Raw genomic sequence first — 26,224 nt, forward strand, 5'->3', positions numbered from 1 at the left:
GATGAATTGCGTTAAACGGGGAGGGCAAGTTACAGGTGCGTATCCTTATGGGCATGGGGAGGGCAATTCACGGGTGAACCCAAACCCTCCCCAACGGCATCCCTAGGGGCGATGCCTTGCTCCCTTCCTGAACCCCATTTCGTCTACATCAACTCGGCTTAAACCTTGCGTGTTCAGCAAAAACCGTCTAAAGAAGTAAACACACGGTTATTCTGCGTGCTAGGGACTAAATCTAGTGCAAACTGAATTTGCATATTTAAAATCTGCTATGGATGGAGTAGTCAAAATTTTAAAATTTGGCCTAACCTGTCACAAGTGGACAGTTCTTGGCTCAAAGTGGAATTGGCTGACTTTGTAATTCGAAACATATGTGGTGCAACCTGTCGCAAGTAAATTACTTGAAAATCCCATGCACGGGACTGTCAGGATTCATTTTCAAATATCCCGTGATAGACAACTTGCAATCAGTAACTAGGTAGACGACTCAGGTTGCATGGATCTTGTGAAGGAAGGGTGAAATAAATCATGGCGGCTCGAAAGGCCTAGGGATGACGAGAGGGTCTGATGTATTGCGTCCCTATTACGTTGGGTTTGGGATGTAATCGATTTTGTACTAGTCTGTGTTGGAAAATTAAGCAATTTCGAGAATAACAAATTAATGATTAATTTCATAATATAGGATCATGACGACAGTAGCAACTAGCATATGCATCTCGAATATCCTAGAGGTATTCAACAGCACAATCAACAATAGTATAATCTCGCAGATCATAACTAAACAGTAGATCGGATCACGGATTACGTACTGTTTTGATGAAGATGAAGAAGCCGTGATGACGATCGAGTTGACTTGACGACGTTCCTGGCGATGAAGACGGCGGCACATAGCACCGCCCGACTTGGACGGTAGACGACCCGTGGTGACGGAAGTGAGCAGTCGTGCGGAGCGCTTCCCAAAAACCTTATTCGCCCTCTACCGTACATGATCGCAAAGGCAAAAGATTCCGGAGACCTGCTCTCCTGATCGCTGGTGCACGCCGGCGCTCGGGATGGAGTAGATTACAACAACGACGCAAAAGCGAGAGACAGGCGAAATCTTAGCTCGGTTATGTTGCGTATTGATCAGAGGGACGGGGCGGCTGTATATATAGTCACACAGGTATAGGTCGGTTCGGTTTAGGAAATCTGAACAGACTCCACAAAATCTGCACTCGTCCGTAACAGATTCCAAAAATACCTCGCGCGCGTGACAAAACCACCGTCATGGCTCGGCTCAGCCTTGATCCACGAAACGCGGCGCGAGCGCGCGTCGAGGCGAGGCAAGAGGAGCGCGCGTGGGGATTTCCCTTGCTCACTTGCTCAATAGGTGAGAAGCAACATCCCTTATATGTTGGTCTCACTCTAAACCATCAAGGTGGGACTATTCCCATTCCACTCTTCTCATCCCACTTCATGAATGGGTCTTTGAGATTTTTAGAATTTATTAAAATTGGGTTTAAGCTGATCAGGCCCACAACACCAAATTCTAACAGTCTGTAATCTAAGAAAATGTAATCCAAATATTTTCCAACCGAACCAAACAAGATTTTACGCTTGCTCATACCACGGTAATGTGATTGCGTTTCAGACTGCTGAATCAAACATATTCGAGAGTAACCTCTCCTACTAAAAATACAACATTCCAAACAGCCCTTAGGCTGTGGGTACTGGGTACTAAACAAGTATTGTTGTGTCATACACGAGAAGACGTTGAACTGATACTCTTAAGTTTCGTTCCCTCTTTGCTTGGGAGCTTTTGGCCGGGTTTAACTAGATTATTATTGTGTGAGATTGATGTCCGCCCCCAACAAATTAGAAAAATAATCCCAAGAGACCTGGTCTCTCCAAAGAACACGTGCATCACATGACACTTGGCAAGATTAGCATTCAAAACTAATCTCAAAGCATCAAGAGAGAGAAAGAAAATTAACAATTACTTCCTCCCTCCCAAATAATTTGTATAAGAATTTATGCAAACCCACGTCAGTTAATTTGGGACGGAGCGAGTATAATAGAGTGGATTGACCACATGTATTAGGTCTCTTGAGACTATTTTCCAACAAACTAACCTGCTGAGTCCTGTTGTCCAATCACAGCTTGGCAGCGAACCTGGAGATTTTCACTTATAACAACGTACGTTAATGAAAGTTAAACATGTATTTTCTTCCAGTTTGGCACTTTTCAAGCAAAGTGTGGCACGGAGGTTCGTGATTGTTAAGGTATCTTGCTCGATGGTCGACCTAATACACTACTATCACTATGTGCAGAAAGCCGGAAACTCTCTATTTTGTATAACAATTAACGCTACCGTAAAAACATTACTTTGCCACTGTGAGCTGAAGCAAAGGGGTACGGTGCCCCTTAACATCTCAGAGGATTTCTTAGTTCAGTCTATCTGTGAAAATCTACGCAATTCCCATTTTTGACATCATAACGGCAATATAGGCCTCCCAACTCAGGAATTACAAAACTCTACTTATGAATTCACAAACAGGTCATCACTGTGTCAGTCACTTCTGCAATCTCATTGGAATCTTGGTCTTTTTGCTGGCCCTTGATCAATGATAGGGTCAATTGAGGGAGGCAATGCCTCAGACGACAGATCATCTGGCGCTTTCTCTTGATCCGATGCAGATGGAGGGACGTAGCCCTCCGGGAAGGGTGGAGGGGGTGGAGCAGGAGGCAGCTGTGAAGAAAGATGTCAAGTTTTATTGTAATTAACAGATGGTTGACAAAACAAGTTGATGAGATAACAAATACTATAATACTTCGAGTATGATAAAGCAGCAAGATTCATATGCAGTTAGAGAATTCTCTTTTAGTGCAGGACGCATCAGACACAAGTTTCTTTGGCTAAGGGCTGGCGTCTACTACCATGGAAGAAGTAATGGGACCCAACTTGGGTGAGGAGGCCATCCGCGAGTTCCTTGTCCTTTGGACGAGGATCCGTGACGTCCAGTTCGATGAGGGTGCCGAGGATATCCTGGTGTGGAACTGGTCTGCTGATGGGTCGTATTCAGCGCAGTCTGCTTACAGGACTCTGTTTGCCGGATCGACTGTGGACCCCTGGCAACTCAGGTCTGGAAGACGAAGGCTCCGGGCAAGTGCAAGTTTTTTGCTTGGCTTGCGGCTAAAGACTGTTGTTGGACGGCTGATAGGTTGCAGAGGAGAGGGCTGCCCCACCCCTCCCAGTGTCCGCTTCGTGGGCAGGAGCCGAAGACCCTTTCCCACCTCCTTCTGAGTTGTGTTGCTGCGAGACAGATCTGGGAGACCGTCCCGGTAGCCTGGAACTGCGCGGGTTGGAGACCTACCGTGGAGTCTGACCTCCAGGACTTGGTGGGCTGGCGTGGTGGCCCGCGGGGGGTGATCAAAGGTTACAGGACGGCGATCACCCTGGTGTTGTTGTCCATTTGGTGTCATAGGAATGACGTGGTCTTCAATGGAGCTACTCCCTCGACCTTGACGGTGCTCCACAGCATCCGGGAGGAGATGGTGTGATGGGCGAATGCGGGATTATGTGCTCCGTCTTTTGCTGCCATGTTGGCGAGTGGGTTGCTAGATGGACGCTACGTAGGGTTGTTTATTGTGTTTTTGCCACCTAGTGGCGTTGTAAGCGCTTATGCGGTGTTGTAACTGGCCTTCTGGCCCTTCCTTCTTATATTGATGATGCACCCGCTGGGTTGCATTCTTGAAAAAGAAAAAGTTTTGCTATCTAAATCAGACATTCGTTGCACAAAAGGGTTAATATTACCTTCCGCTGCAAAGACATGAGGATGTGATCAACACGTTTCAATTCCTTCAAGTCAATTGCTTCCTTTTGGGTCTTCGATTCAGAAGCTGCCGCATCAGACTCTGTTTCCACTGTAAAGAACAAAACCAGAGATTCCAGTGATGCTTGTACGATAAGCAACATTTGACTTGTGAAATACAGTAGTCGAGTAAAGACTATTTCATGCAAGCGACCAGTCAAAACCACAGTTCTAAACCTACAAAGGAATTTATTTTGCCCATTTTACCCTAATGTCTGTCTTTGAGCTGTCACCCTGCTGCTGGCTGACAAGACAGGACCACGACAACCAACAGCCGTGAACAGACAAACTACAGCCGCACATAACAAAGCATAAATAAAGAGCTGCCACATACTGATCACCGTAGTTGGGGTTAGGTCTTACTCCCTCCATTTCACAAAGGTTGGCGTATTTTGTTTCGTTAAGACAAGGCTTTGACCAATAAAAACTCTATTGATATGTGTTTTTTCGTACATGAAACTTATATCAATGGATTCATCTTTAAAAGTTCTTGCTAATGATTATGGTTTCGTATCGTATAACTTACATATTAATAGAGTAATTCTTGGTCAAAAGCTTGTCTTAACGAAACAAAATACGCCAACCTTTGTGAAAAGGGGAGAGTAGAAATTAATCAGCAGTCACTAGATTTCCAGAAATATTGCTGGGTACCAGGATTTCTGAAATAGGTTGGTTTTGGAATATCATTGCTCTTTTAATCAAGGCTAGAAACTAATGAAGGTTAAATGAATAACAGGAAATGAACTTGACTGAGTCCATCATAAAATAGACCAGCAACTGCTTACACAGCAAGTACCCAGATTTTGAATTTCGGAAAATCTGAACCCTACTAACCCAGTGACAATAGAGCAAGCAAGTTTTGGAGAGGAGAGCTAAACTGGACATTTGCAATTAAATTTTTTACAAGAATTTTGGAATCAAATTAACCCTAGAAGTCTGTCAAGAAACTAAAATGGTAAATGGAAGTTAGATTCTCTTCCTTCTCCGAAAGGGGTAAGGAATTAAATTAACAGCCGAAAGAAAATAGGGGACATTTTTGGGGACTCTGTTAGCTCTGAAATTTGGTACTTTAGAGGCATAAAGCACATTTCCTCTAGAAAAATATGCACATGATTTAATTTTTTATGAATCTAATAATGAATCAGTGACTGCATTTATCCTGACCAATAGTGCAACTGCTTGTTTCAATTTTTCCAATTGTGGAGAACAAAAATGCATAAGATCAGCCGGGTGTTCCCTATACATATTTTGCTGGAAATACAACTTTTCCTAAAAACTTGACTACCACTCATAAGAGATGGTTAGTCAGGTAAAAAAACAGAGAGGTAAGAGGCAGGCAAGATATAAAGACTATACCATTCCCAATCTTCTCCAACTTTGAGCATGCCGTAGTAAATGCTTTTGATATGTGGTGCATAGCCCTACTCTGAAAATGTTACAGGAAGCCAAGGAAAACAAAATAAGTCACAAGCAATCTAAACTCTGCAATTAGATTTGAAGAATCACTGAAAATGTGTGCAAATGGCAAAGCACAGCAATTATATCACATTATCGTTGCGAAATTTCTTGAAAAAAAGAGAACCGGGAGAGGAGAGCTTTACTATGCGGGAGGCAAAAACATTGCAAAGCTGGGGCGCCTGGTAGATGGAGCCGTCAAGGATGTAGTAAGCGAGCATGGGAAGCATGGGATCAGACTTCTCGGAACTCAACCTCTTCTGTTTGCGAATCACGAACAGATGCGGCTCCTGTACGTCGCTCAGCACGTACTCCATCCCGGTCATCTTCCTGCGACCACCACACAGAATGAAACAACAACGGTAGTAACCCTCGCTTCCTGTGAATCGGGGAGCGAGAGGGACGGCGGAGGAGGAAGGGGGAGGCTAGGGTTTTACGTGAGCTGGGACATGTCGAGGGGGTGGATTTGGCGCGAGCGGAGCGACTCGTTGTTGCAGGTGATATCGTAGAAGGGGGAGAGGGCGAAGTAGTCGAAGACGAGGTTGCGGTCGAGCGGGTAGGTGTTGAGCCACAGCTGGTCGCGGAAGCAGATCCCCGTCATGTCCGTGCCCGGAGGGGGTGGGAGCGCGGCCGCGCTGTCGCCCGGCGGCGGGGGCGGCAGTTGCGCCGCCGGGGGCAGCGGCGTCGCCGCCATCGCCGCCCGGGGTGCGCTGTCTTGGGAGGAACTAATACACCAGATCGAGTGGGTGTTAGACGGCGGTGGCGCGAGTTGCGCGGATGGTGGATGGCGGCGCCGGCGAGGGGGAGGAGGCTGAGGTGTCGGAGCGCGGCGGAGGAGGATGCAGTGTAGAGCAGAATTGCTCGATGTGGAGGGTGGCCCAGGAAGAGGGAGAAAAATCCTCTACGACCTGGGTCGTTCTCCCTCCATGGCTGGACCACACTGAACGATCGACACCTGGCAAACCGAATCTCGAAGCAATCCTGACTCTCTTCCTCGCTGAATCCTCCTTCCCCTTTCGTCCAAGCACGCAGGTAAGCAGGTTCCCGTTCCTTTCTCCAAGCGCCGGCCCTAAGCCTTGGATCCCCAGCTACCTCCTCGACACTGCCGCTTCGTCTCCGCCGATCTTCCCGCTGGCGACAACCATGCTCCTCGGCGCCATGTCTGTTCATCCCTGCCGGCACAACTCCCCTGCGATACGTTTGCTGGACGCCGGGGAGCGTGGTCTGGACCGGGTGGGAGTAGCGGAGACGGAGCGACGAAGGTCCTGCGACGCAGCGAGCAGGGGAGTTGTGCCGGCAGGGATGAGCAGCCATGGCGCCTAGGAGCATGGTTGTCGCCGGTGGGAAGATCGGCGGAGACGAAGCGGCAGCGTCGAGGAGGTAGCTGGGGATCCAAGGCTTAGGGCCGGCGCTTGGAGAAAGGAATGGGAACCTGCTTACCTGCGTGCTTGGACGAAAGGGGAAGGAGGATTCAACGAGGAAGAGAATCAGGATTGCTTCAAGATTCGGTTTGCCAGGTGTCGATCGTTCAGTGTGGTCTAGCCATGGAGGGAGAACGACCCAGGTCATAGAGGATTTTTCTCCCAGGAAGAGTGCCCAGGAACGACTTCGGGTATGTTTGGTTTGTCAAGAACTCAAGATCTATCCTCGGTAAAAAATTCAGCACCAAACGATAGTCAACAAAATTCTGGCGTGCTCTGATACGGAATAATAATTTTCATGCTGATATAGATCATAAAACCCACAAAATCATAAAACCCACAAAAAGTGATATGGACGGTTTCGTATACTACACTGCTTGAATCAGTATACCTGTAAGTGGCAAATGGATAATGTGTCTCTATGGTAGAACATACTTCCTCCGATCCATAATAAAAAAATAAAAATACAATGTATGTTCTAATTTTTTTAAATGTGTCAAATTAGTTCTAATACTTTCAAAATGCGCGATTGAGTCATAATAGTTTAATAATTTGTACGTCTCATGTCCCAATATTGTTTGTGTGCGTCTGATCTGTCGACATGGCCAGCCACATGGATTGAATCCACCTATCATATAACCCTTCAATGGGAATTCTTTGAAGAAAAAAACTGACTTCTTCTCATTTCCTACTCGTGGCCCTTCCCCTTCTCTGCTCTCTTCACAAAATATCCGGTGCTGCCGAGGAGACCAACGGTGAAGGATATTCTGGCGAAATAGCTGGGCGGGACATTCAAGAGAGGGCCAGAGCCGCAAAGCATAGAAAGAAAAGGACCACGGGTGAGAAACGAGAAGGAGGCAGGGTTTTCTTTTGGCAAAAGAAAATCCAGCTTGTCAACCGACTTGTGGGTCCAAATAGCCAAGTGACATTGTTACATCTAGAGACACATACTTAGGACCTGAGATGAACCACTTATGAAAGTATTAGGAACCAAAAGTGCATTTTAAAAGTATTAGAACTAACTTGACACCTTTACAAAAGATTTAGGGCCTACAATGGATAATGTGTCCCTTCAGGGACATCCGATAGAATATACTTTCTCCGATCCATAATAAGTGTTGCCAATTTAATACAAAGTTTCGGATGGAGTATATGCATACAAAGGTAAGGTAGATGTCCATCTCGCATCATTGTACTACTTGGATCCCTTGACTAGTATAATATCCATGCTTAGACGTTTTTGGACTAAAAAAATATAAAAGTAAAATATTTCTCCCATCAATATTAATTGTTGTAGCTTTGTTTAGATACACATGTATGTAGATGCGTTTCACTATATAGATATATGCGTATCTAAACAAAATCGTGACAAGTACCACAGACCCCAAAAACATCTTAGGTCCCCGATTCTAATGTCGGAACCAAGATTACAACTATCTTCAACACGAGACTGAAGCGGGAAGCTGAAAACGGAATCAAAGCCTCAATGCATATTAAAAATAGTTTTAACTTTTAAGAGTAGGATGAGTGACCAAATACTCACTTTATCTCATATTAAGTGACTCAAATTTTTCTAAATATAAACATATTTATATACTAAAATACATTTAGATACATGTAATATTTCAGCACTTAATATGGGACAAAGAAAGTATATACTACAATCTGTTTCTAAATATAAGATGTTTTGGTAGGCTATTTTGGCCTATTTGAAACCGAAATAGTAGCAGTAAAATACAAGTATAAAAGAAAATAAACGGAAAATATAATTACTGTACTATGTTTTGTGCGTCTTTCATCCCCATAAAGCTAAAGACTTTTCCCTTCCAAAGAAGACAAAGGTAACACTAACACATTACACCGAAAAGAATGATTTGCCAGAACTTCTGAATTTCTTATAAATTCGATGAGTTTTTTTTGTTACTTGAAAAATACTACAGATCTGAACCGAACTGGAACGTGGCTATGTCAGGAGAAAATACCAAATAACGCGTGAGATGTCCCCATGCTATTGTCAGATTTTTGTTGTCAAAGCAATGCCTTTCAGCACAATGATCGTACCCTACGAGAAAAAATATCAGAATATAGCCAGACGGCTTAAATGGATGACAACTGCAGCAAAATTACTACGGAGTAACATTTACAAGGAGAAACTCTCTTGACCTGGAAAGCTTCCGTGATCTAGACTGGTGCAACTACCTTTTAGTACTTTGAAACATCGACCACCCAAAGTGTGGCAGGCAGAGAAACAAGATGAACTCTCTTGACCAAAAAATAATGTTACAACATAGGCATACTCATGGTATAAACAGAATAAGGTTACAAGGGATACCCTCAAATGGCACCCATATACAACATTATATAAAACTCTACAAATGAACTAACACTATGATCTGACATCCTTGAAAACACCACCGCTCTCCATCTCGGCGACAATTTCTTTCAAGGCTGGTACTTTGCTAGCTAAAGTTCTATACAATCTAGAATACCTGGCTCTTGTACCATCCGCCGATCGTGCCAGCGCAAGCAAGCTGACTGCTTCTGGCAATTGCTCAAACACACCTTTCATTTCCTCAAAGCCCATCTCTGCAAGAACAGATGGTCTCGGAACAACACGGATTACCTCGCCGCCTTTAGGTTCCTGAACTCTTTGATCAGCCTTGATAACTAGTTCGCAGCTCGAATTTGCTCCACATTTTATGATGAAAGGTGCAGTTGTTCCAGTGTTGAATTGTAGGACGTTCCACTGAGAAACTTCGCTCTCTCCCAGCGGGTTGGAATTCGAGTTAGGATCAGGGACAGGATCAGGATCTTCTTGTAGTGACTGCACATATATACATGTTAGTCTCGCTTAAGCTAAACTTGGATAAGGAACGTTTAGTTGAGGGGTGTCATCCGCAAGGTAATCCAGGATTCTTTGGAAGATAATGGGGTTGTTGTTGCATCTGAGGGTCTTATCAGCTTTGAGGCTGCCGACCTCATAGAAAGGAACACAGGTTATATAGCTGAGGTTTTGGGATTTGTTATGCTTAGGAAGCAGTGAGCCCATTACGTGTTTTTAATATTCATTACTATCACAAATCAGCTAAGATTCCACACAAGACAAAATGCAAAACATAAAGGTAATGCCCCAAATCCTGATGACTCAGCATAAACCCAGAGAGTGATGATTAGTTAACCTGTACGTAAAGTTGTAAACAAACTGAAGAGATTGGCAACCAGGGCAACTCACTAAACCTCTTACAATGTGACATTGAAAACTAGCAAACTAGGACAGACAATCCTTCGCCATTTTATCATAACCCATTTCCATTCGAGGGGTGGTATTTAACTACTTATCTTCTTTCAGAAAAAAGGAGTCCAAGATAGTACATACCTCTACAGCATTCCGTCCCTCCGTGATCTGTTTCTGAGCACATGGATGATCAATGTCAAGAAGAGAAGGCATCTGTGCCAAGAGGTCATCCAATGAATCTAGCAACGCTTTCTTCTTTGATTTTCGCAGCGGTCTGGTAGAGCTTTGTTTTATTACTTCCTGGTGTCCAAAAATGAACAAGCATGGTGTTAGTAAACATATTTCCCAATAAAACATAAAAGGAAATACAAATAGATAGCATCAGAGACCTTGACTTGTTTTAAGATGTTGTCGCAAGATATGAGAGATGCTAGTCGTGCATCTTCAGCAGCAGTTGGAGGATTTCGGATAGGCGAGCCACCTTCATCTTTGGTTAACAAGGCAGTATCGCTTCGCATTTGCTGCATGATCTGATGAGTATAACAGAGTTGAGATGCTACGAGTACAAATGTCCACTCACATAGTCTAAGTGAAGTAAGCTATGAAAAGAGTACAGGAATATGGCTGTGTCATACATCAACTGACACCTAGAAAGTAAAATTTTACGAGGCATGCACCTTTCTTCTTTTATGATCGACGGACTCCAGAGCAGAACGTAGCTTACTGACATGAACAGGGTCGTCAGCCTCCTCTGTTGCCAATGTGCCAGCTATGTCCTGCAATATTACAAAGCATAAGAGAAACAATTGTACTCAAATTATTAGACCAGATTACAAGGCAGGTAAATAAAACCTTCAAGTGTTGAAGCTGTGATGTGTAAACACGCTTGGCATACTCGGATAAAAGCTGGCCTAAAGCATCAGTGCTTGGGGGCTGCGCTGTACCAAGGCCAGCCAGCCATCCATCCATAATAGCAGTAGATAACAACTCAAGTTGCCCGGTAGCTCCTCCAGCAACATCTCCACCAGTTACAGATAGAAAGTCAAAGTTCTCTGCAAGCCATGCTCGGATTTGGCGTTGTAATTCACCAGCTGGTGTGTGAACAAAGAGAGCAGCTAAGGCCTTGTTTCCAATGGCAAAAGCCTTTGCCTCCTCAGTAATCTCCCGAAGCTTTCCTCCAGTGACATGTTGTCTCCATGTCTCCTGTCAAATGTAACATAGTACAAATTACTCAATCCTAGCAGGTATTAAAATAAGCCATCCACCAAAAAGGAATGCAACAGATGTCAAGCGATTCACATCAGCCAGTGTTACTGGCACCAATAGATCAGCGTAACATGTCCTAGCCTGACACATCAACATAACTAAAATCTCTACTGATGCGACCATACCAGCAATAAAGCATAGGAACCCATCAGAACCAACTCAAACTACAACAGTTAGCCACAGAGATGCCCAAAATGAAATACATATCATAATAGTATGCACAGGCAATTTTCATGGTATGAAAGGTACTGCTAACAACATTATGCAGCACCTAAATGCGAACAAGACATACCTCCTCAATCCCACGAAGCTTTAGCACAATCGAAGAGAATTTCGATTTCTTTTCCTGTTTAATGTTGACCTTGAAACCATGCACATGTTCATCAATCACAGCAATTCGTGAACCATGATCATGGTGGTAAACAGGAGACCTGCCAGGACTACTTCCTCTGCTAGAACTTCTGCTGCGACCAGTATTTGATTTCTCCAAAAAACGTTCAATTGGAGAAACCTTTATGAAGGAACAAATTGACAAATACCCTAACACAATTAGTACAAAAGGATAGGGCCTCTGCTTAGCTTATAAAAATAGAGAAGCAAGACAGTAATTTCACACCTTGATGGACTGAAGTTCTGGGGACCTAGCAAGTAAAGATCTAATGTATAATATCCTGACCCTTGAAACTAGCATGGTATCCATAACTTTTCTGGGTTCCATTTTGCGAATGAATGAGAAGACAGCATCTCGGATCTCAGCAAGTATCTCATGTTCTCTAGCAGCACCCGCTTTGATAACTGCAGCCAATACCTGCAAGCATATCATAATTACAAAAGCGTTCGTGCAGAGAAATTAGCATTAACTATGAAATGAATACCATGGAACTGCAAAAATAAACTAGCGTTCGACACCTATCCTCTGTAACCTATAAACAGAACAAAATTGATAAAACGGCTTAGACTTCAGATGTAGTGCCGAATTAAGTTAACGGAACTGTATAAAACAGAACTCCCATAAACACATGGTCACTTAAACAAGACTCCACACAACACGTCAAAATCTCCACGTATCTCCATGCAAGAAAAAAAAAGACTGGCATCAGTCCGCTGAACATGAAAATGGGCTTAATATCTGTTGTCATGCACCAACACAACTATGGCAGCTATCAAAGTTGGGATTTGTACTAATTGTGCTGATCTCGACATTATGGATGATTGACACACAGTAACCAACTTATTGTTCTTGTGTACAGACAAGTAATCAGAACATTCTTTTGAAGGGAGAAAATGCACAAGACATCAAAAGGATAGTGCCAGAGCCAGCATGGGTAAACAAAAAGTCAAAAACTGGCAGATTATGCCATCAACGTATTTTTCTTGTGTATAGAAAAGTAATCAAAATTAAAACAATTTGATAATTTGTCCAGATAGTGCCACACTTCCACAGCTAGCATGGATAAACAAAAACGGGCATCATCAAATATCAAACTACACAACAGCATGCTAAGTTGCTAACACATAGTGAATTTCCAAATCTTTTGAACCAATAAATCACCTCACAATCCAGTGGCTATCTGATGGCACTAGATGTTTACTATGTGTCGTTGCTTTGGTACAAGGCTGGTGGTCATAATAAAACAACAATGAAACTGCATATGCAAAACCACCTTAGCAAGAAAAGAATAAAACTCTTACAAGTAAATATACATATTTTTTGTTAAATTAGCATTACTGACCAGCATCAAAAGCTTATTTGCACCATCAGCTATTGCAGCAAATCCCTCAAAGTGGTTAGGATCAAAATCCATCAGTGCGGATGTAAGGTACTCCCCAGCAGGTGTAGTTTTTGCTAACTCATTACTTGATTTCACGATAGCTCCACTGTTTCCAGTTTTGTCCTGAGATAATGCCGATTGAAATACATCCGGTGATTGTATTTTGGCACTGTTGCTCCTGCAAATTTAGTTCTCAATGGAACATCATCACATGTATTGAATTTTTATTTAAAAACAGTGAGATTGACCGATTGAACCGTGTATCAGTGTATATGCATAGTAGAATCTAGAATTTTACCTGCCTATATCCCTTCCCTGAGCATTAGTAGCTTGGTTTGAAGATGGACTTGGAGCCTATGGACAAATAGTTATTGCATGAGAATGCCATAGAAAAAAAAAAGTAAATAAAGATTTTCTCAATTTTTTTGCAAATAGTGTTACTGAAGTCCTGAAAAGAAATGGTATCACAATTGGTGTTTATAAAATAAAAGCTTTTTGGCACAGCTCATTTTGGTGCAGTAGCCTGAAAAACATTGAGAAGGAAGACAGAATACTCCCTCCTTTTCAGATTATAAGGCATGTGTGTTCCTAGATCATCCGTTTGACCACTAAAATACGTACTATATTGCATACAAAGTATTAGCACTGAATTTGTGTTCAAAAGAAGTTTCTAATGGTATATGTTTTGTGGCATACAAGTCATATTTCGTTGGTCAAATTGATGATATAGGAATATGCATGTGCCTTACAAACTGAAAAGGAGGGAGACATGGAGTATTTAAGTTAAAACAACAACTCCCGTGCCAGTATTGAATTACTGCAATTGCTACATTAAACAAGCTTTCTCTTATAAAGGCTAAGGGACGACAGAGCAACAGATATTCTGTTAACAATTAACGTTCATTGATTCCATTCAAAAGGACAAAAAAGGAAAGGGCAATAAGCAAACTAGGCTAAGGGACAACAGAGCAACAGATATTCTGTTAACAATTAATGTTTAAAAGGACTAAAAAGGAAGGGGCAATAAGCAAACTAAAATTTCTGCATATATGTGACGTTCCTAGATCATTCCAAGGTAGATGGCTTAAAAAAAATCATTAGACACCATAGCAATTGAAGATCTTGATCAACTCTCTTATCACACCCTCAATTGCAGATTAGGAAAGTATTATTTTAGCTGCCTCCTTAACAAATATAAGTGCACGGCATGCCTCAACATGTCCTACAAGACTCATGCACAGTCAGCCCAAAATGCTACAAATAACACATCTTGAGATCTTTCACAAGTAGTAAAGGAATCCAACATCAACAAAATCAAGAACTACCAATAATATCATAACAAACCGGGCAAACCCAATGATAGAATAAAGAGAAGATATTCAAGAACACCTGAGGAGAGTTTCCTAATCCTGATTTCTCAGTAAGCCTGTCAAAGAGCTTCTCGTTCTCCTCATGCAATTTCTACATTAAGCAAGGCAGGGAAAACTTCAAAGGTTCGTAAAAATTGACATAAGCAAAATGAAGACATCATTAAAGAAATTGATGTCATAGGCTCATAGTGTGAAATAATTAGGAAAAGTGACAATGCTCGGAACTTGACTTATCTTGCTTAACCATAAAAAATAGAAAAACATAGACATAAATATAGCATAATAAGAAACTCCAGATGACAGCAGTAGTGAGTGGTAGCTATGAAGCACGAGCACCGAACTTAAACAAAAGAACAACAGCGGTATCTGTTACAGAACTACTCGACTAAAATGTAACATGATGCAAATAGGTCTCCACTTAAATTAGTGTTGAACATCAGCGGGGAAATGATCAACAACAGAAGCTGTTAGGATTGAGCTAGCAGGTCTCCTAATCTGGGTATAGAAGCTATAGCTAGCAGGTCTGTAATAAATAAGTCCAGGTTTATTATTATTTTACAATATAATATAGCTATAGCTTTATGACTGGTTTACTATATGATCTAGTTTTATAATTGAGTAAATTGCACAAAGACACATATCTAGTGGCTCTTGTAACAAAAAACCACGAACCCAAGGGTTTTTAACTGATACCCACTAATCATACGCTAACGAGTAACAAAAAACCCGAAAGTGGCCGGTTGGACCAAGTTAATCGCCCGTGGCCCACATGTCATACAAAGGATCCTAATTACTAGATCAAGTGCAAGGAAACGGCTCGAGCCGACATATGAGCCGGCCCAGGCTAGCTATCCCCTTTGAGGTGGCTTCTCTCAGGCATTGCCCGTCGTCTTCTTCCTCCTCCTTGATCCATTGCCTGCTTCTTCACCGGCGAGCATGACGGCGATGCCAGCGGTGATCGGCCTGAGTTCTTCCGCCCCTCCACCGCTGTGGCTGTCTGGTTCTTCCGCCCCTCCGCCGCCGTAGCTCCATCCACCCGCCTCGCATCAGCAGCCGCAGCCCCATCCGGCCGCTTCCCAATCCCATCAGCAACCGCAGCCCCATCCAGCCGCCTCGCATCAGCAGCCACAGCAGCCCCATACAGGCGCCTCACATCAGCAGAAACAGCAGCAGCCCCATCCGCCATCCTCGCATCAGCAGCGGCCCAGGATTTGCTTCAACACGCGCTGCAAGGACCCCAAATCGGAAGGCCCGCGCCACCACGGCTGGCGCCTGCGCTCCGGCGACTTCGCCGAGCTCTGCGACTGAAGCTAGTTCGTACGGTAACCCCTTAATTAACTCCCCCCCTTCGCCCCGCTCGATTCGTGCTTGGCTCCTCTTCTTCCTCCTCCTCCTCGTCGCTGCAGTTCGGGCCTTCGGGTCCCTGGCCGCGCTGCGGGGCGTCAGCGCGGGAGAGGCGGATGAGCGGGCGGAGGTGGGGGCGGTCTAGCTCCTCCAAGGCGAAGAGCGGCGGCAGCGCGCAGCTGGGCGTCGTGAGCCCCGTGCGGATGTAGGATCTAACTCCGGCGAGGCTCCGTCAGCAAGGAGCTGTGCACACACAGGCTCAAGCTCCAGCCGCCTCCATGGCTCTCCACGGCTCCTCGGCCGCCGTCGGGGGCCTCTACGAGGAGAGAGGGAGGGAGGAGGCGAGGCAGACGACAGGGCGGTGGGCGCGGTCGGCATGGGAAGAGCCAGAGGCACTCGCAACCGGAGCTGGGGAAGAAGAACCGGGAGTGAGAAGAGTGAGAGAATGGAGAGAGAGAGAGAGAGAGAGAGGAAGGAGCTGCCGGGAATAAGCCGGCTTGAGCGGCCGGAAATGAGCTGTGAGGCAAAGAACTGGCTTCTATGTATGACATGCGGGCCATGAAGGTTAACTAGTCTTAACAGGTCACTTTCGGGTTTTCGGTTATTCATTAGTCTTCATGTCGTGGGTATCAGTTAAAAAAACCTGGGTTCGTGGTTTTCTGTTACAAGAGCCGCTACGTATGTGTTTCTCTGCATTTACTCTTTATAATTCAAGCAAAAACCTCACATTCAATAGTTACATAACCATATAATTCAAGTAAAAAACCTCAAATTTGCATACATTTAGGTGAAACAAATAATACATAGTGATGAAAGATAATCCCATAAAAGAATTGATACCTCAATAAGAGCATCCCTCTTTGCTAATTCATCTTCAAGCCTTTTGGTTACTGATGATGAATCAGCAGTTGATTCCATCATCTTCGGGGTTGAAATAACTGAAGCAGATTCAGACCCAATTGTTGATCTAGCATCACTAGAGTTCAGAGCCTCATTAAGTTGAGACTCAATGGACTTAAGTTTTGCCTGTAAATTGTTGGAAGAAAATAAGCAAGCAGACTACAAGTGGGTATCAGGATATATAAAAAGGTTGACTTTATAAGCAAGCCACAGCAATTAGTTAAAAGCTCAAATTGTAGCCACTAATTGCTACAGTGCTACACACTATTAAATAGCGAGACAGATAATCTGGTCGTAATCACATTTTGTAATCACAAATTGTACTAGAAGTTACAGTCGCTAATGTTCTGATGAGGAGAGAAATAACAAAGAAGTTAGTTGGCAAGTTGCTGGCACATCTATGTAAAGTAAAACACAGTAGGGAAAAAAAGAATGTTTTGATATATCGTAAAGCAGGAACGGGAGTCTAATGCAGAAAACACACCTATATAATAACATCATGGTGAATAATAGCCCGAGGAAGAGTGGCAGTCTGTTCTATATACTTGTACCATTATTCATGAGTCAATGTTAAATAAGCATGATTTTTTTACGGCTGTATTGTAACTTGTAAGAAGCAGCTACCATTTGGACATGATATGATCCAAACGCCATAGTCATGTTCTGCCATGGAGCCAACACTCGCTAAATAGAAATGCACCAACCATCATCATGTAGGTTGGTTTACAGATATATGTTACCCCATACCCATGACTACACGTGCCTAGCTTTTGTACTAGCATAGCAGAGAGAGAAAGAACCTAAAATGTAGGTTGACAATAACACTGATCAAGAAAAAATGTTAAAAAGGAGGCAACGGTAAGTCGGTAACTTGATCAAGGAGAAAAGTTAAGCACCGGTATTGAAACAAAATTCTGCCAAATCTAACTCAACAAACGTAGATTGCTAATAGTAGGGAAATGGGTTAACATTTGACCTGTAGCGATTGAATTGTTAAATCACGTTCGTGCATCTTTATTTTCTGCTTTTGTTCAACTTCCAGAAGACGAGAAATCTGCTCCCTTAGCTGGTTATTCTGTTCTTTCTCAATCTTGTGCTTATCAGTGAGCATTAAATTTTCAGACTGCAATAAATAACAAGACAACTAAAATGTCAATATCCTTCAACTTGTAATATGAGACAGCAGGTTGAATATCCAAACTTTACAAAGTGAACTATAATTGGTAGTTGGGAACATCCTACAAATGTATATGGATGGCAGATTAACAAAATAAACTACTGAAAACTTAATAGAAATGCATCATAAGCATAAACCGGTGTACCGATGATGATCAAATGTAGCTTTCCACCTAAAAGAACGAGAGCTCATTGCTAACTTGACCTATAACTATTCAATCTTTGAACCTTTCTACTAACATCCCCCACCCCCCACCCCACCCCCCAGTATTAATCGTTCCCATGAGCAGGGTCCTAAAACTATAAATTCCCAAAAATACCGTTTTGTTTGCAAGTACATTCAGAGTTCAGACAATGGCCCAATATGCGCATTTGACTAATACTTTGTTAACATATTAAGAATTGCAAAAGATATAAAATGATATCTAAGTACCTCTGGTGACAAATCTAGTACGGAGTAATATAATTGAAAAATCTAAATATTTAGTGTATATTAGCGTTCAAAGTTATCACAATCACGCGCTGTAACGGCCAAATTGACTGTATTCACCTTGACACAAGATTTATTCAAAATTATAAGGGGGCAAATAAACTAAACAGTACTGACCTTCAGATCAGTTTGTAGTGTAGAAGAAACTCTCCAGGCCTTCTGTACTTCGTTGTAAAGCAGCGTGCATTGATCATTAGCCTCTTTGAGAGAAAGTTTTAACCCCAAAGCTTCTTGCCTCAAGTCTGAAACCTCCTTTTCTTTCTCATGTAATTCTTTACGTGAATCATTCGCCTGTAAATAAAATAGAATCGTGATTAAATGGTTATAAGAGATAATGGAATTATGCAGAGATCGATCAAAATTATACCACGTCTTTCCATTTCTTGATAGTATCACGATTTCCAAGGCTCAATTCAGCATTTCTTGCTCTCGCAGAAAAACTGAGTGTTGACAAAGTTCTAGACAAATTTGAAGCACTTGGACTTACATGTACAACCAACAAAATCTTCGAGTTACTTCCTGCACCAATGAAGGAATGTAAAACCAATAATGGTAGGACGTGGAAATTTTACTTAGTCTTATACTACCTCCTTTTAGCGCTATAGGGCACTATTTGGCCATTTGCCCTTCCGCACGTTCAAATATATAAGGGCCCTACAAAAACTAAGAGTGTCTAATCAAACTTTTCCTAGTTATAACCATATGAATGGTAGCATCGGCCATCGGGTAGTTCCGCTGTTCAACAAGGGTATGCAAGCTAACTTTTTCCCTCTCATGTTGATTTTTACATTTATTACCATTTCTCAATGTGTGAAAAGTAGAAGGGGAGCTTAGATTATGAAACAAAGGGGTAAGAGACTCTGATTTTTACTAAGCAAATGCATTTCCATGAATCAACCATGCATCCACGAAACATGTTCGCTATGAGGATGTGTTTAGTGAAGTGGCTTCTACACATGTTAAAACTGCACTTTATCAAACATAAAAAAATTCCATTAAAAGTTATGATTGTGAGAGTTTCATATAGCGGTGGACAGAAAACCCAAAACTCATGAGCATCTCGACTCATTCCAAAGTCATTTCCTTAATGAGTCGAGCCGGCCGCGTTTTTTGCTCGTTAAGATAGTGGCCTAACGAGCAACTTACAGAGTTACTCGTGAGGCTGGTTAAGCTCGTGTTTATAAATGTGGGCCTAACAAGCGACCTGCCAAAGTCACATAAATTTGATTATACATATGTTGTATAAGATAGTACAGACCTTCTCAAGTTGCTCACTGTACATGATTACCTCTGGTTAAATTAAACAAGCCAAACTTGGGCTTTGAACGAACAGAGCTGAGCTGATTTTGTTTTGCTCGCTAATGCTAATGAGCTTGACAAGTTAGAGCTGGCTTGTTATCCAGCCATAGTCTCATATGGCCTAGCATCCTTTCGAACTAATGAATTAAACCAGTACAAACTGTGATTAACAAAACAGATAAGAGAATAAGATAGACTTCACTTCATAGTAATTTTAATTTGTCTTTGCCAAAAATAAAGAATTAGAATTTTGGTAAATGATCTTTTTATATCTTATCACATGGATCTAATTTTTATTCAAATTATGTAGCATGACAGACTGATTTTGCATCTGCAATCTGAAAAAAAGTTCTGCATTTGTGTATGTATAGTTCTTGTGTGGGGAGTAAAGGAACATAGGAGGTAGATTCCATGTGCACCCTCTTTTAGCACTTCGCTGCAACTAACCAGGAACATCCTACTTTGCACTTAAAGACGGCAAATATATAGAAGGCATTAGCCTCTACAAGGAAAGAAACTATTTACCAAGAGAGTCGGCTAAGATTTGTGTAAGTCTTGAATTCCCAGACAGAACAGGCTCCTTCTTTGCACTTAACGAGGCCAAAGCATCACCCAATCTAAACATAAAAACATTCAGAACACATTTGCGTAAAAGAAAAAAGACAATGATAAATGCATTCACAAGAAAAGAATGTGCACCACTGAAAGGTAGCATTTCATGCAAGAATGAATAGCCACTGAAAATCAAATCAATAATGAGGCAATGATGAAAACCAAAAAACTAGAAACATGGTTACGAGTCAAATACTTACGCAGACAGTGACTTCGAGACATGCAAAAGGTCTGTTACATTGTCTCTATTGGCATCTTCTTCAAGAAGACACTCGCTCGCTGGCAAATCCACTAGGGAAAGCTTACTGTATAGATGTTCTCCCGTTACACAATTTCTGTAGTGTATATGGATGGTAATAATCCTGAAAAGAAAAGGAAATTTTTGTAATATTCTGACAGGAACCAAACCAAAAAATTAAAAGAACTATCCAAACAGTATCTTAGGAGAAATATTGTACAGAAAGTTTGATTCAAAGTTCCAATGGCAATAACAGATGCATCAATAGAATAGTCAACATTAAGTATTCTTCAAAGGGAATGAATCCAGAACAGCAAAGGATCCTTTTTATATTCAAGTAGGCACTAGTGAATATTGAGATATTCAAACCTATGGTTGAGCCACTGAGGACTAAAAAAACATTAACATGCCACCAGAAGCACGCCCTTTTCAAATCTTTATCCAACAAATGTACTAGGCAGAAGAACGACATCTGATAATACAAAGCAGCAGTATTATGGGGGATGGGGAGGAGGACAACAGCACATATTCACATACAGGTGAGATACGATGGTCTTCATCGAATTTACAGACTGATTTTGAAGTGCCATCTTTAGGGCTCCAGAAAATTCCAGTGGATTTTCAACTTTCTCCTGCACAAGTTCCACAAAGGATTGTTGCACACCCATCCGAACTTTTGGGACTGTGCTTCTAGATTCTGATAGCAAATCCCAAACCTGTGTGGAAAGAATATACAAGATTAAGCTGCTATGACATCAAAACCTATAAAAGGAAACTACAGTCATGTTATCTTGACACGGAACAATAGCTAGATGATATGCTATTTAGCATGCCCTATCGGTGGCATAACGAATTCCACTGACAGAATTGTATTAGCACCTGATCATTGTAGAGCTCACAGGCAGTAAAATAAAAGTTAAAGTGTGAGGTGGAAGTAGTATCCGAGTTTGAAAGATCAAAGAGCTCCTCAAAGCATCGCAGATATAAACCCCGATCATGGCTAGATCCTTCCTGAGAAGAAAGAATGAAAAATTTAGTTGAAGAATCTTGCATGTAAGAATTTAAACAAATGTATGTTCTTATGTGCAGCCCTCTTGTAAAAATTGCTCTTGTCTAATATATTTTTTAGGCCTCCTCTACAGTTTTCCCGTAAAAAAGAGAGAGCATAGCAAGCATGTGCTTTTACCTCTTGTTAGCTTGGATCTTATGAAGCAACAAAGTAACTCGAATACACTAGTTTTACTCTCAAAGTTCATTCAATATCATAAAAGGTACCCCCTCCGTTCCATAATTCTTGTCTCAAATTTGCCCAAAAATGGATGTATCTATTCCTAAAAAGTGTCTAGATACATGTAAGATTTCGACAAGAATTATGGAACGGAAGGAGTAGATGAGAATGGTGTTCCAGAAGCGTCATTGCATTTCTTTGTGCACAAGTGATTAACAGTAATCATTCTAATGGCCCTCAATAGCACCATTACATAATTTGCTAAGATACATGGTATGTAATGTTATAGTCACGAGTTGATAAAAATATACTTGGTAATTATGATACTTCACATACCAAGATATTATTCTTTTTACCGTTATGCTTCTAAAAACCATTAACACAGAAACATAAAAAATGGTGGGCTAAAACAGAATTTTGGAACTAAGAATGACATCAGTATGTCCTAAACACTCTGCAAGTTCAAATGTGCAAGTTCATGGAAAACAATTATAAAGACATCGGAGTAGATGAAAACCAGTGTATGTGTCTTTCCAGAGCGGCTTTGGCCATATGCAAATATGGAGATATTGTACCCATCCAACGCGGATTGCACAAACGGTTGAACATCGTGGAAAAGTTCACCTGGAAAGCATTTGAAGGACAGAATCAGTGTAAGAAGAAATGATATGACAAATATTAGCATTTTGTCACAGGTTTGATCCATCATTTCTATTGCAACCTGCATAGGCCACCATCCACAGGGAGGATGTGACAACCACATCAATCTTACCTTGCCCAATGTGGGGTCCATATACCCTGTCAAACTCATAATCCTTCTTAGGGTTGGTTAAAGACTCATCTCCAGTGTTTACACGGATAGTAAGATCATCTGGAAACTCAACCGCAGATGGACCCTCATCTTCAAATAATGGTCTGCTACGACAGAACACTTTAACATTGCCTGCAAAATGTTAATAATTATGACTAAAGCTAAAAAGACCCCATGCACAAAAGGTGTGTGTGAAAGTAAAGCAGTAAGAAACATAGTAGGGTACCTTTCAAGGTCAGCAAGTCATTGAAAAGCCTTTTCTTCTCGTGAATCAAAGGAGTAATTCTAGTTTCTGTTTCAAGCGCAGCTTGATCTACAGCAGCAAAAGAATACTCAGGTAACTATGGAAAATAATATTAAATATATATACGCCTAGCACAACAGAGCAAGTGGCAACAAACAAAGAAGCATGATTTTCTATGTCTTTTGAAACGGTCCGTGACCGGTAAAAACAAAGTGCCCTCACCAACATGAGATGATCCAACAAAAACCAAAGTCGGTTAGTTATGTTGTTTTGATGATTTTGACATAATGTTATTACCAGTGGTTAATACACTCACTATTCATACTTCCAGTCACATAATGGTAAAATACACTTAACCACCTATTGGATTTATTGTCCAACTCACTATAATTGTAACATATACCAGCTAAACAGATAATCATCTCCTGGCCTGGCTATTTTAAAACAGAGCACGATTATATGAATAGAGGAGTTGCCTATAAGTCTATAACACACCTTATATTATACAAACAAGGAAACATTACATTGCAGATACCTGAAACCATATGGTACTGTTGTATATGCTAATGAACTAAATTTGACTGCAAGCATATAACATATTCTAAGATCCATCAAAACCCAATGATAATCACCCCGGAAAATCCAGTCAAGATTAACATCAACAAGACAAAATGAGAAGGAAGAACATACAGAACTAGTACATGTTATCAATGATTAAGCAGAACTGATCACAAGGGAAATAAATAAGCTAATAAGTAACTGAAGGTCATGATGAAGAGATTTTGAATTTACCTAGTTTCCGAGTTCTATCTGCAAGAAATCCAAGGTAGCGAGTGACACGGCCCAGTTTTGCATTAGAATACTCAAGAAGATCACTAGCTTCTTGTCTAAGTTCTAAGCAGTCCTCTCTAGCAAGCTACAAGTGTAATTTATAAATGTAAGTTCGCAAATGCTAAATGCCAACACAAACAGAAAGACGGAAAAAAGAGGGTCACGGATCGAATGCATAAATTATTGTGCACAAATCAGTGTTGATGTGCACACTGGCACGTCATATACCTGTAGGCACCTCAAATCAATTCACTGCTAGTTGAACGCAGCCAAATTCGGCTCACCAACAAAACCAATTTCAAAATTATAAATATATCTGCTGCTAAACTGCTAGGTCGAGCAATGGACCCACTAGAGAACATTTACTATGCCCCGCAAGAAATCGAGCAAAGAGGGTATGGAATAAGAACGCTGGAATCAACAGCCGTCCAAATCATCTACGGAGTACATCAGTAGCTCACTCATGGAACCTAACCAAAAAAAATCTTTATTTTAATTTTTTCGCTCAATCGATGTGAAATACATTTGGCATCAGTGGTCCGGAGCGCCAAACCAGCTTATCCATCATCCCGACAAAATCAAACTAGAGCCGTACACTACTACAGGCACCACCAAATGCAAAAGTCTAGAGCGGAACTAGCACCTGGACGCTGTCCGCGAGCTGGTCGAGGCGGTCGGCGACGGGCATCGCGCCGGCCGCGCGGGGAGGCCCCTCGGAGGAGCGGGCCACCATGGCGGTCGGCGGCGCCCGGGGCATGGCGGTCGGCGGCGCCAGCGGCATCGCGGCAGCAGACGCCGACGCCGAGGCAGCCGGCTGGAACCCGGGGACGTCCCACGACCAGCCGCCGCGCGTGTCCGCCATTGGCGCCGCGACGACCGGAAACCCTAGATCGAGAGGGAGGCGTCGGCGGGCCTGGGGTTTTGGGGGACGCGGAGGGAGAGGCGAGGGCACGAGGAGGAGGCCGTGGTGGTGAACGGAGGAGGAGGAGAAGGTGCCCCTCTACTCTATCTATCGCTTCGCGAGACCGAGACGCGAGAGGGGGAGAGACGACAGGGGCCAGAAATTTTTCCGCTTTCGCATTTCGTCGCGTTTGTTTTGTTCCCTTGTTCCGGGGGAGCTTTTTGGCATCAGTTTTTGTTCTTCTTGGCTCGGTTGTGGTTTGAATTCACTCTCTGGGGCCCCCCGCCGCGGGGCCACCGGAGTACATGGTCGGTAGCTGGTCGGTGTACCCGACGGGGAAAGAAAACGGGAAGGTTTTTATGGCAGAAGGTGACCAAATGTGTCGACACATTAAATGGACTTTGAGAAACCTGCGTGGAGTAAATGGAACCGTTTTGAAAAAAAAAATCAAGCCATCCAGTACTAATAAGCCGCGGCAAGTGACTTCAAAAATTTTAAACTCATTTGAAGTGCATTTAAAGTTTTGTAAAGTGTATAAACACTCACAAACACGCACGTCACCCCTACGGACATATGCACATACACGCTGCCCTATGAGCAACTTTGAGAGAATTAAAACTTACGGAATTACTTCATGTAGGATCCTTTAGGTATGATTTGTGTACGACGTTCCGATCAATGGCTGTAGCACCTTCGAGCTGCTGCTATCAATGGCTGCTACTTAGTGTGTGAATTCTAAGAAAATTGTCGTACATGAAGCAGCGCTGTAAAACTTAACGGACTTCTACTCCTATGAGAACTTCCGATAGACTGAGCCGGCATATGATCAAGTTGATGAAACAATCATTTTGTTGTTGATGGGTACGTCAGCTCACACTGAAGAATATCACAATTTGAAGCCTGCGATAAAATCAAACAAATGTAAATGTCAAGTTTAGGACTTTACCTCTGATGGGTTAATTTCACCACATGAAATCTAACCAACTGGGCACTAAAAAACTGTTGGGTCCATACTTCCTTATAGCTTTGCACAACTACTTTTAGTCTTATTTTTTTTTTTAGTTTGTAATATATTTTCTAATAATATGTTTGTTGTTGAAATAAAAATGTCCATGTTGTCCTACCCTTATGAACCTAATTGTTTTAAAATATGCCTTGTCAAAATTCAGTGCAATAATTTTAAATGCGAATAAGATTTCCATATTATCCTTCGGTTATTTTCACGTTTGTTTGTGTTTCCACCAAGAACTTGTTTTGGTAGCTATTGCCATGTGATAAAAAAAATGTAATGCAGGTGTTTACAAAGTTGCGATTGTTAGTACTTTCTCCATCTCATATTAAGTGACTTTCTATTACATGTATCTAGACACTTTTTAGACATAGATACATCCATATTTAAGCAAATTGGAGTCACTTAATATGGGACGGAGGGAGTAATAAATTATGTGGTAGTCAAACGGGAAAAGTCTTTCCTGGAGCAAATGTATGCTAGCCCACTTCTTTTACTCCTTTTCATGAACAAAAAAATCATTGACACTTGTAATGGTACTCTCCTACGTAGGAATGTTCACAAACCTCTACGAGTACTGAAGTTTGCACCGGTCAATTATCTGTAGTGCAAAATATAGCAATAAATTATCATAGACACTTAATACTCTGTTTTTAGGCGGTTTGGACAAACTATTTATTTCTTCCTAATTAAACACCTATGTTCTTGTATAGAATTTGCACTCGGTTTCAAAAAGAGTAAGTTTTGATATGAACACACCAGGCTTGGGCGAAA

General features: G+C 42.0%; 2 protein-coding genes across 2 annotated transcripts; both read right to left on the minus strand.

Annotated features, from left to right (window-relative positions):
- Window positions 1-2,305: 2,305 nt before the first annotated feature.
- On the minus strand, window positions 2,306-6,191 carry LOC100821382 (mediator of RNA polymerase II transcription subunit 6). Its single transcript, XM_024458011.1, has 5 exons — window positions 5,741-6,191; window positions 5,450-5,633; window positions 5,205-5,274; window positions 3,791-3,900; window positions 2,306-2,725 (listed from the first exon to the last, which is right to left on the minus strand). The coding sequence occupies exons 1-5, from the start codon at window positions 5,995-5,997 to the stop codon at window positions 2,564-2,566; spliced, it is 783 nt and encodes a 260-aa protein (XP_024313779.1). The 5' UTR covers window positions 5,998-6,191; the 3' UTR covers window positions 2,306-2,563.
- Window positions 6,192-8,906: 2,715 nt separating this feature from the next.
- Window positions 8,907-24,624, minus strand: LOC100821686 (kinesin-like protein KIN-14L). Its single transcript, XM_003564046.4, has 23 exons — window positions 24,184-24,624; window positions 23,502-23,625; window positions 22,692-22,778; window positions 22,427-22,597; window positions 22,172-22,278; window positions 21,306-21,437; window positions 20,964-21,142; window positions 20,389-20,550; window positions 20,102-20,193; window positions 18,645-18,796; window positions 18,395-18,568; window positions 17,588-17,734; window positions 16,552-16,737; window positions 14,387-14,458; window positions 13,296-13,351; window positions 12,959-13,175; window positions 11,842-12,033; window positions 11,518-11,736; window positions 10,812-11,162; window positions 10,637-10,735; window positions 10,349-10,489; window positions 10,101-10,259; window positions 8,907-9,548 (listed from the first exon to the last, which is right to left on the minus strand). The coding sequence occupies exons 1-23, from the start codon at window positions 24,400-24,402 to the stop codon at window positions 9,111-9,113; spliced, it is 3,876 nt and encodes a 1,291-aa protein (XP_003564094.1). The 5' UTR covers window positions 24,403-24,624; the 3' UTR covers window positions 8,907-9,110.
- Window positions 24,625-26,224: the final 1,600 nt, after the last annotated feature.

The sequence above is a fragment of the Brachypodium distachyon genome, chromosome 1 (assembly GCF_000005505.3).
Source record: "Brachypodium distachyon strain Bd21 chromosome 1, Brachypodium_distachyon_v3.0, whole genome shotgun sequence".
In the NCBI taxonomy this organism is placed as follows: Eukaryota; Viridiplantae; Streptophyta; class Magnoliopsida; order Poales; family Poaceae; genus Brachypodium; species Brachypodium distachyon.

What these genes read in the sequence shown, in the direction of transcription:
- LOC100821382 (XM_024458011.1), bottom strand. Translation starts at nt 5,997, where the DNA reads ATGGCGGCGACGCCGCTGCCCCCGGCGGCGCAACTGCCGCCCCCGCCG. An exon ending in CTCGACATGTCCCAGCTCAC is followed by an intron (nt 5,634 to 5,740) that starts GTAAAACCCTAG and finishes TGGTGGTCGCAG; the next exon opens with GAAGATGACCGGGATGGAGT. An exon ending in TCATGTCTTTGCAGCGGAAG is followed by an intron (nt 2,726 to 3,790) that starts GTAATATTAACC and finishes CTTTCTTCACAG; the next exon opens with CTGCCTCCTGCTCCACCCCC.
- LOC100821686 (XM_003564046.4), bottom strand. Translation starts at nt 24,402, where the DNA reads ATGGCGGACACGCGCGGCGGCTGGTCGTGGGACGTCCCCGGGTTCCAG. An exon ending in CTGGAAAGACACATACACTG is followed by an intron (nt 21,438 to 22,171) that starts GTTTTCATCTAC and finishes CTTTCTTCTCAG; the next exon opens with GAAGGATCTAGCCATGATCG. An exon ending in AGCTTCGTGGGATTGAGGAG is followed by an intron (nt 11,163 to 11,517) that starts GTATGTCTTGTT and finishes TACATTTGACAG; the next exon opens with GAGACATGGAGACAACATGT.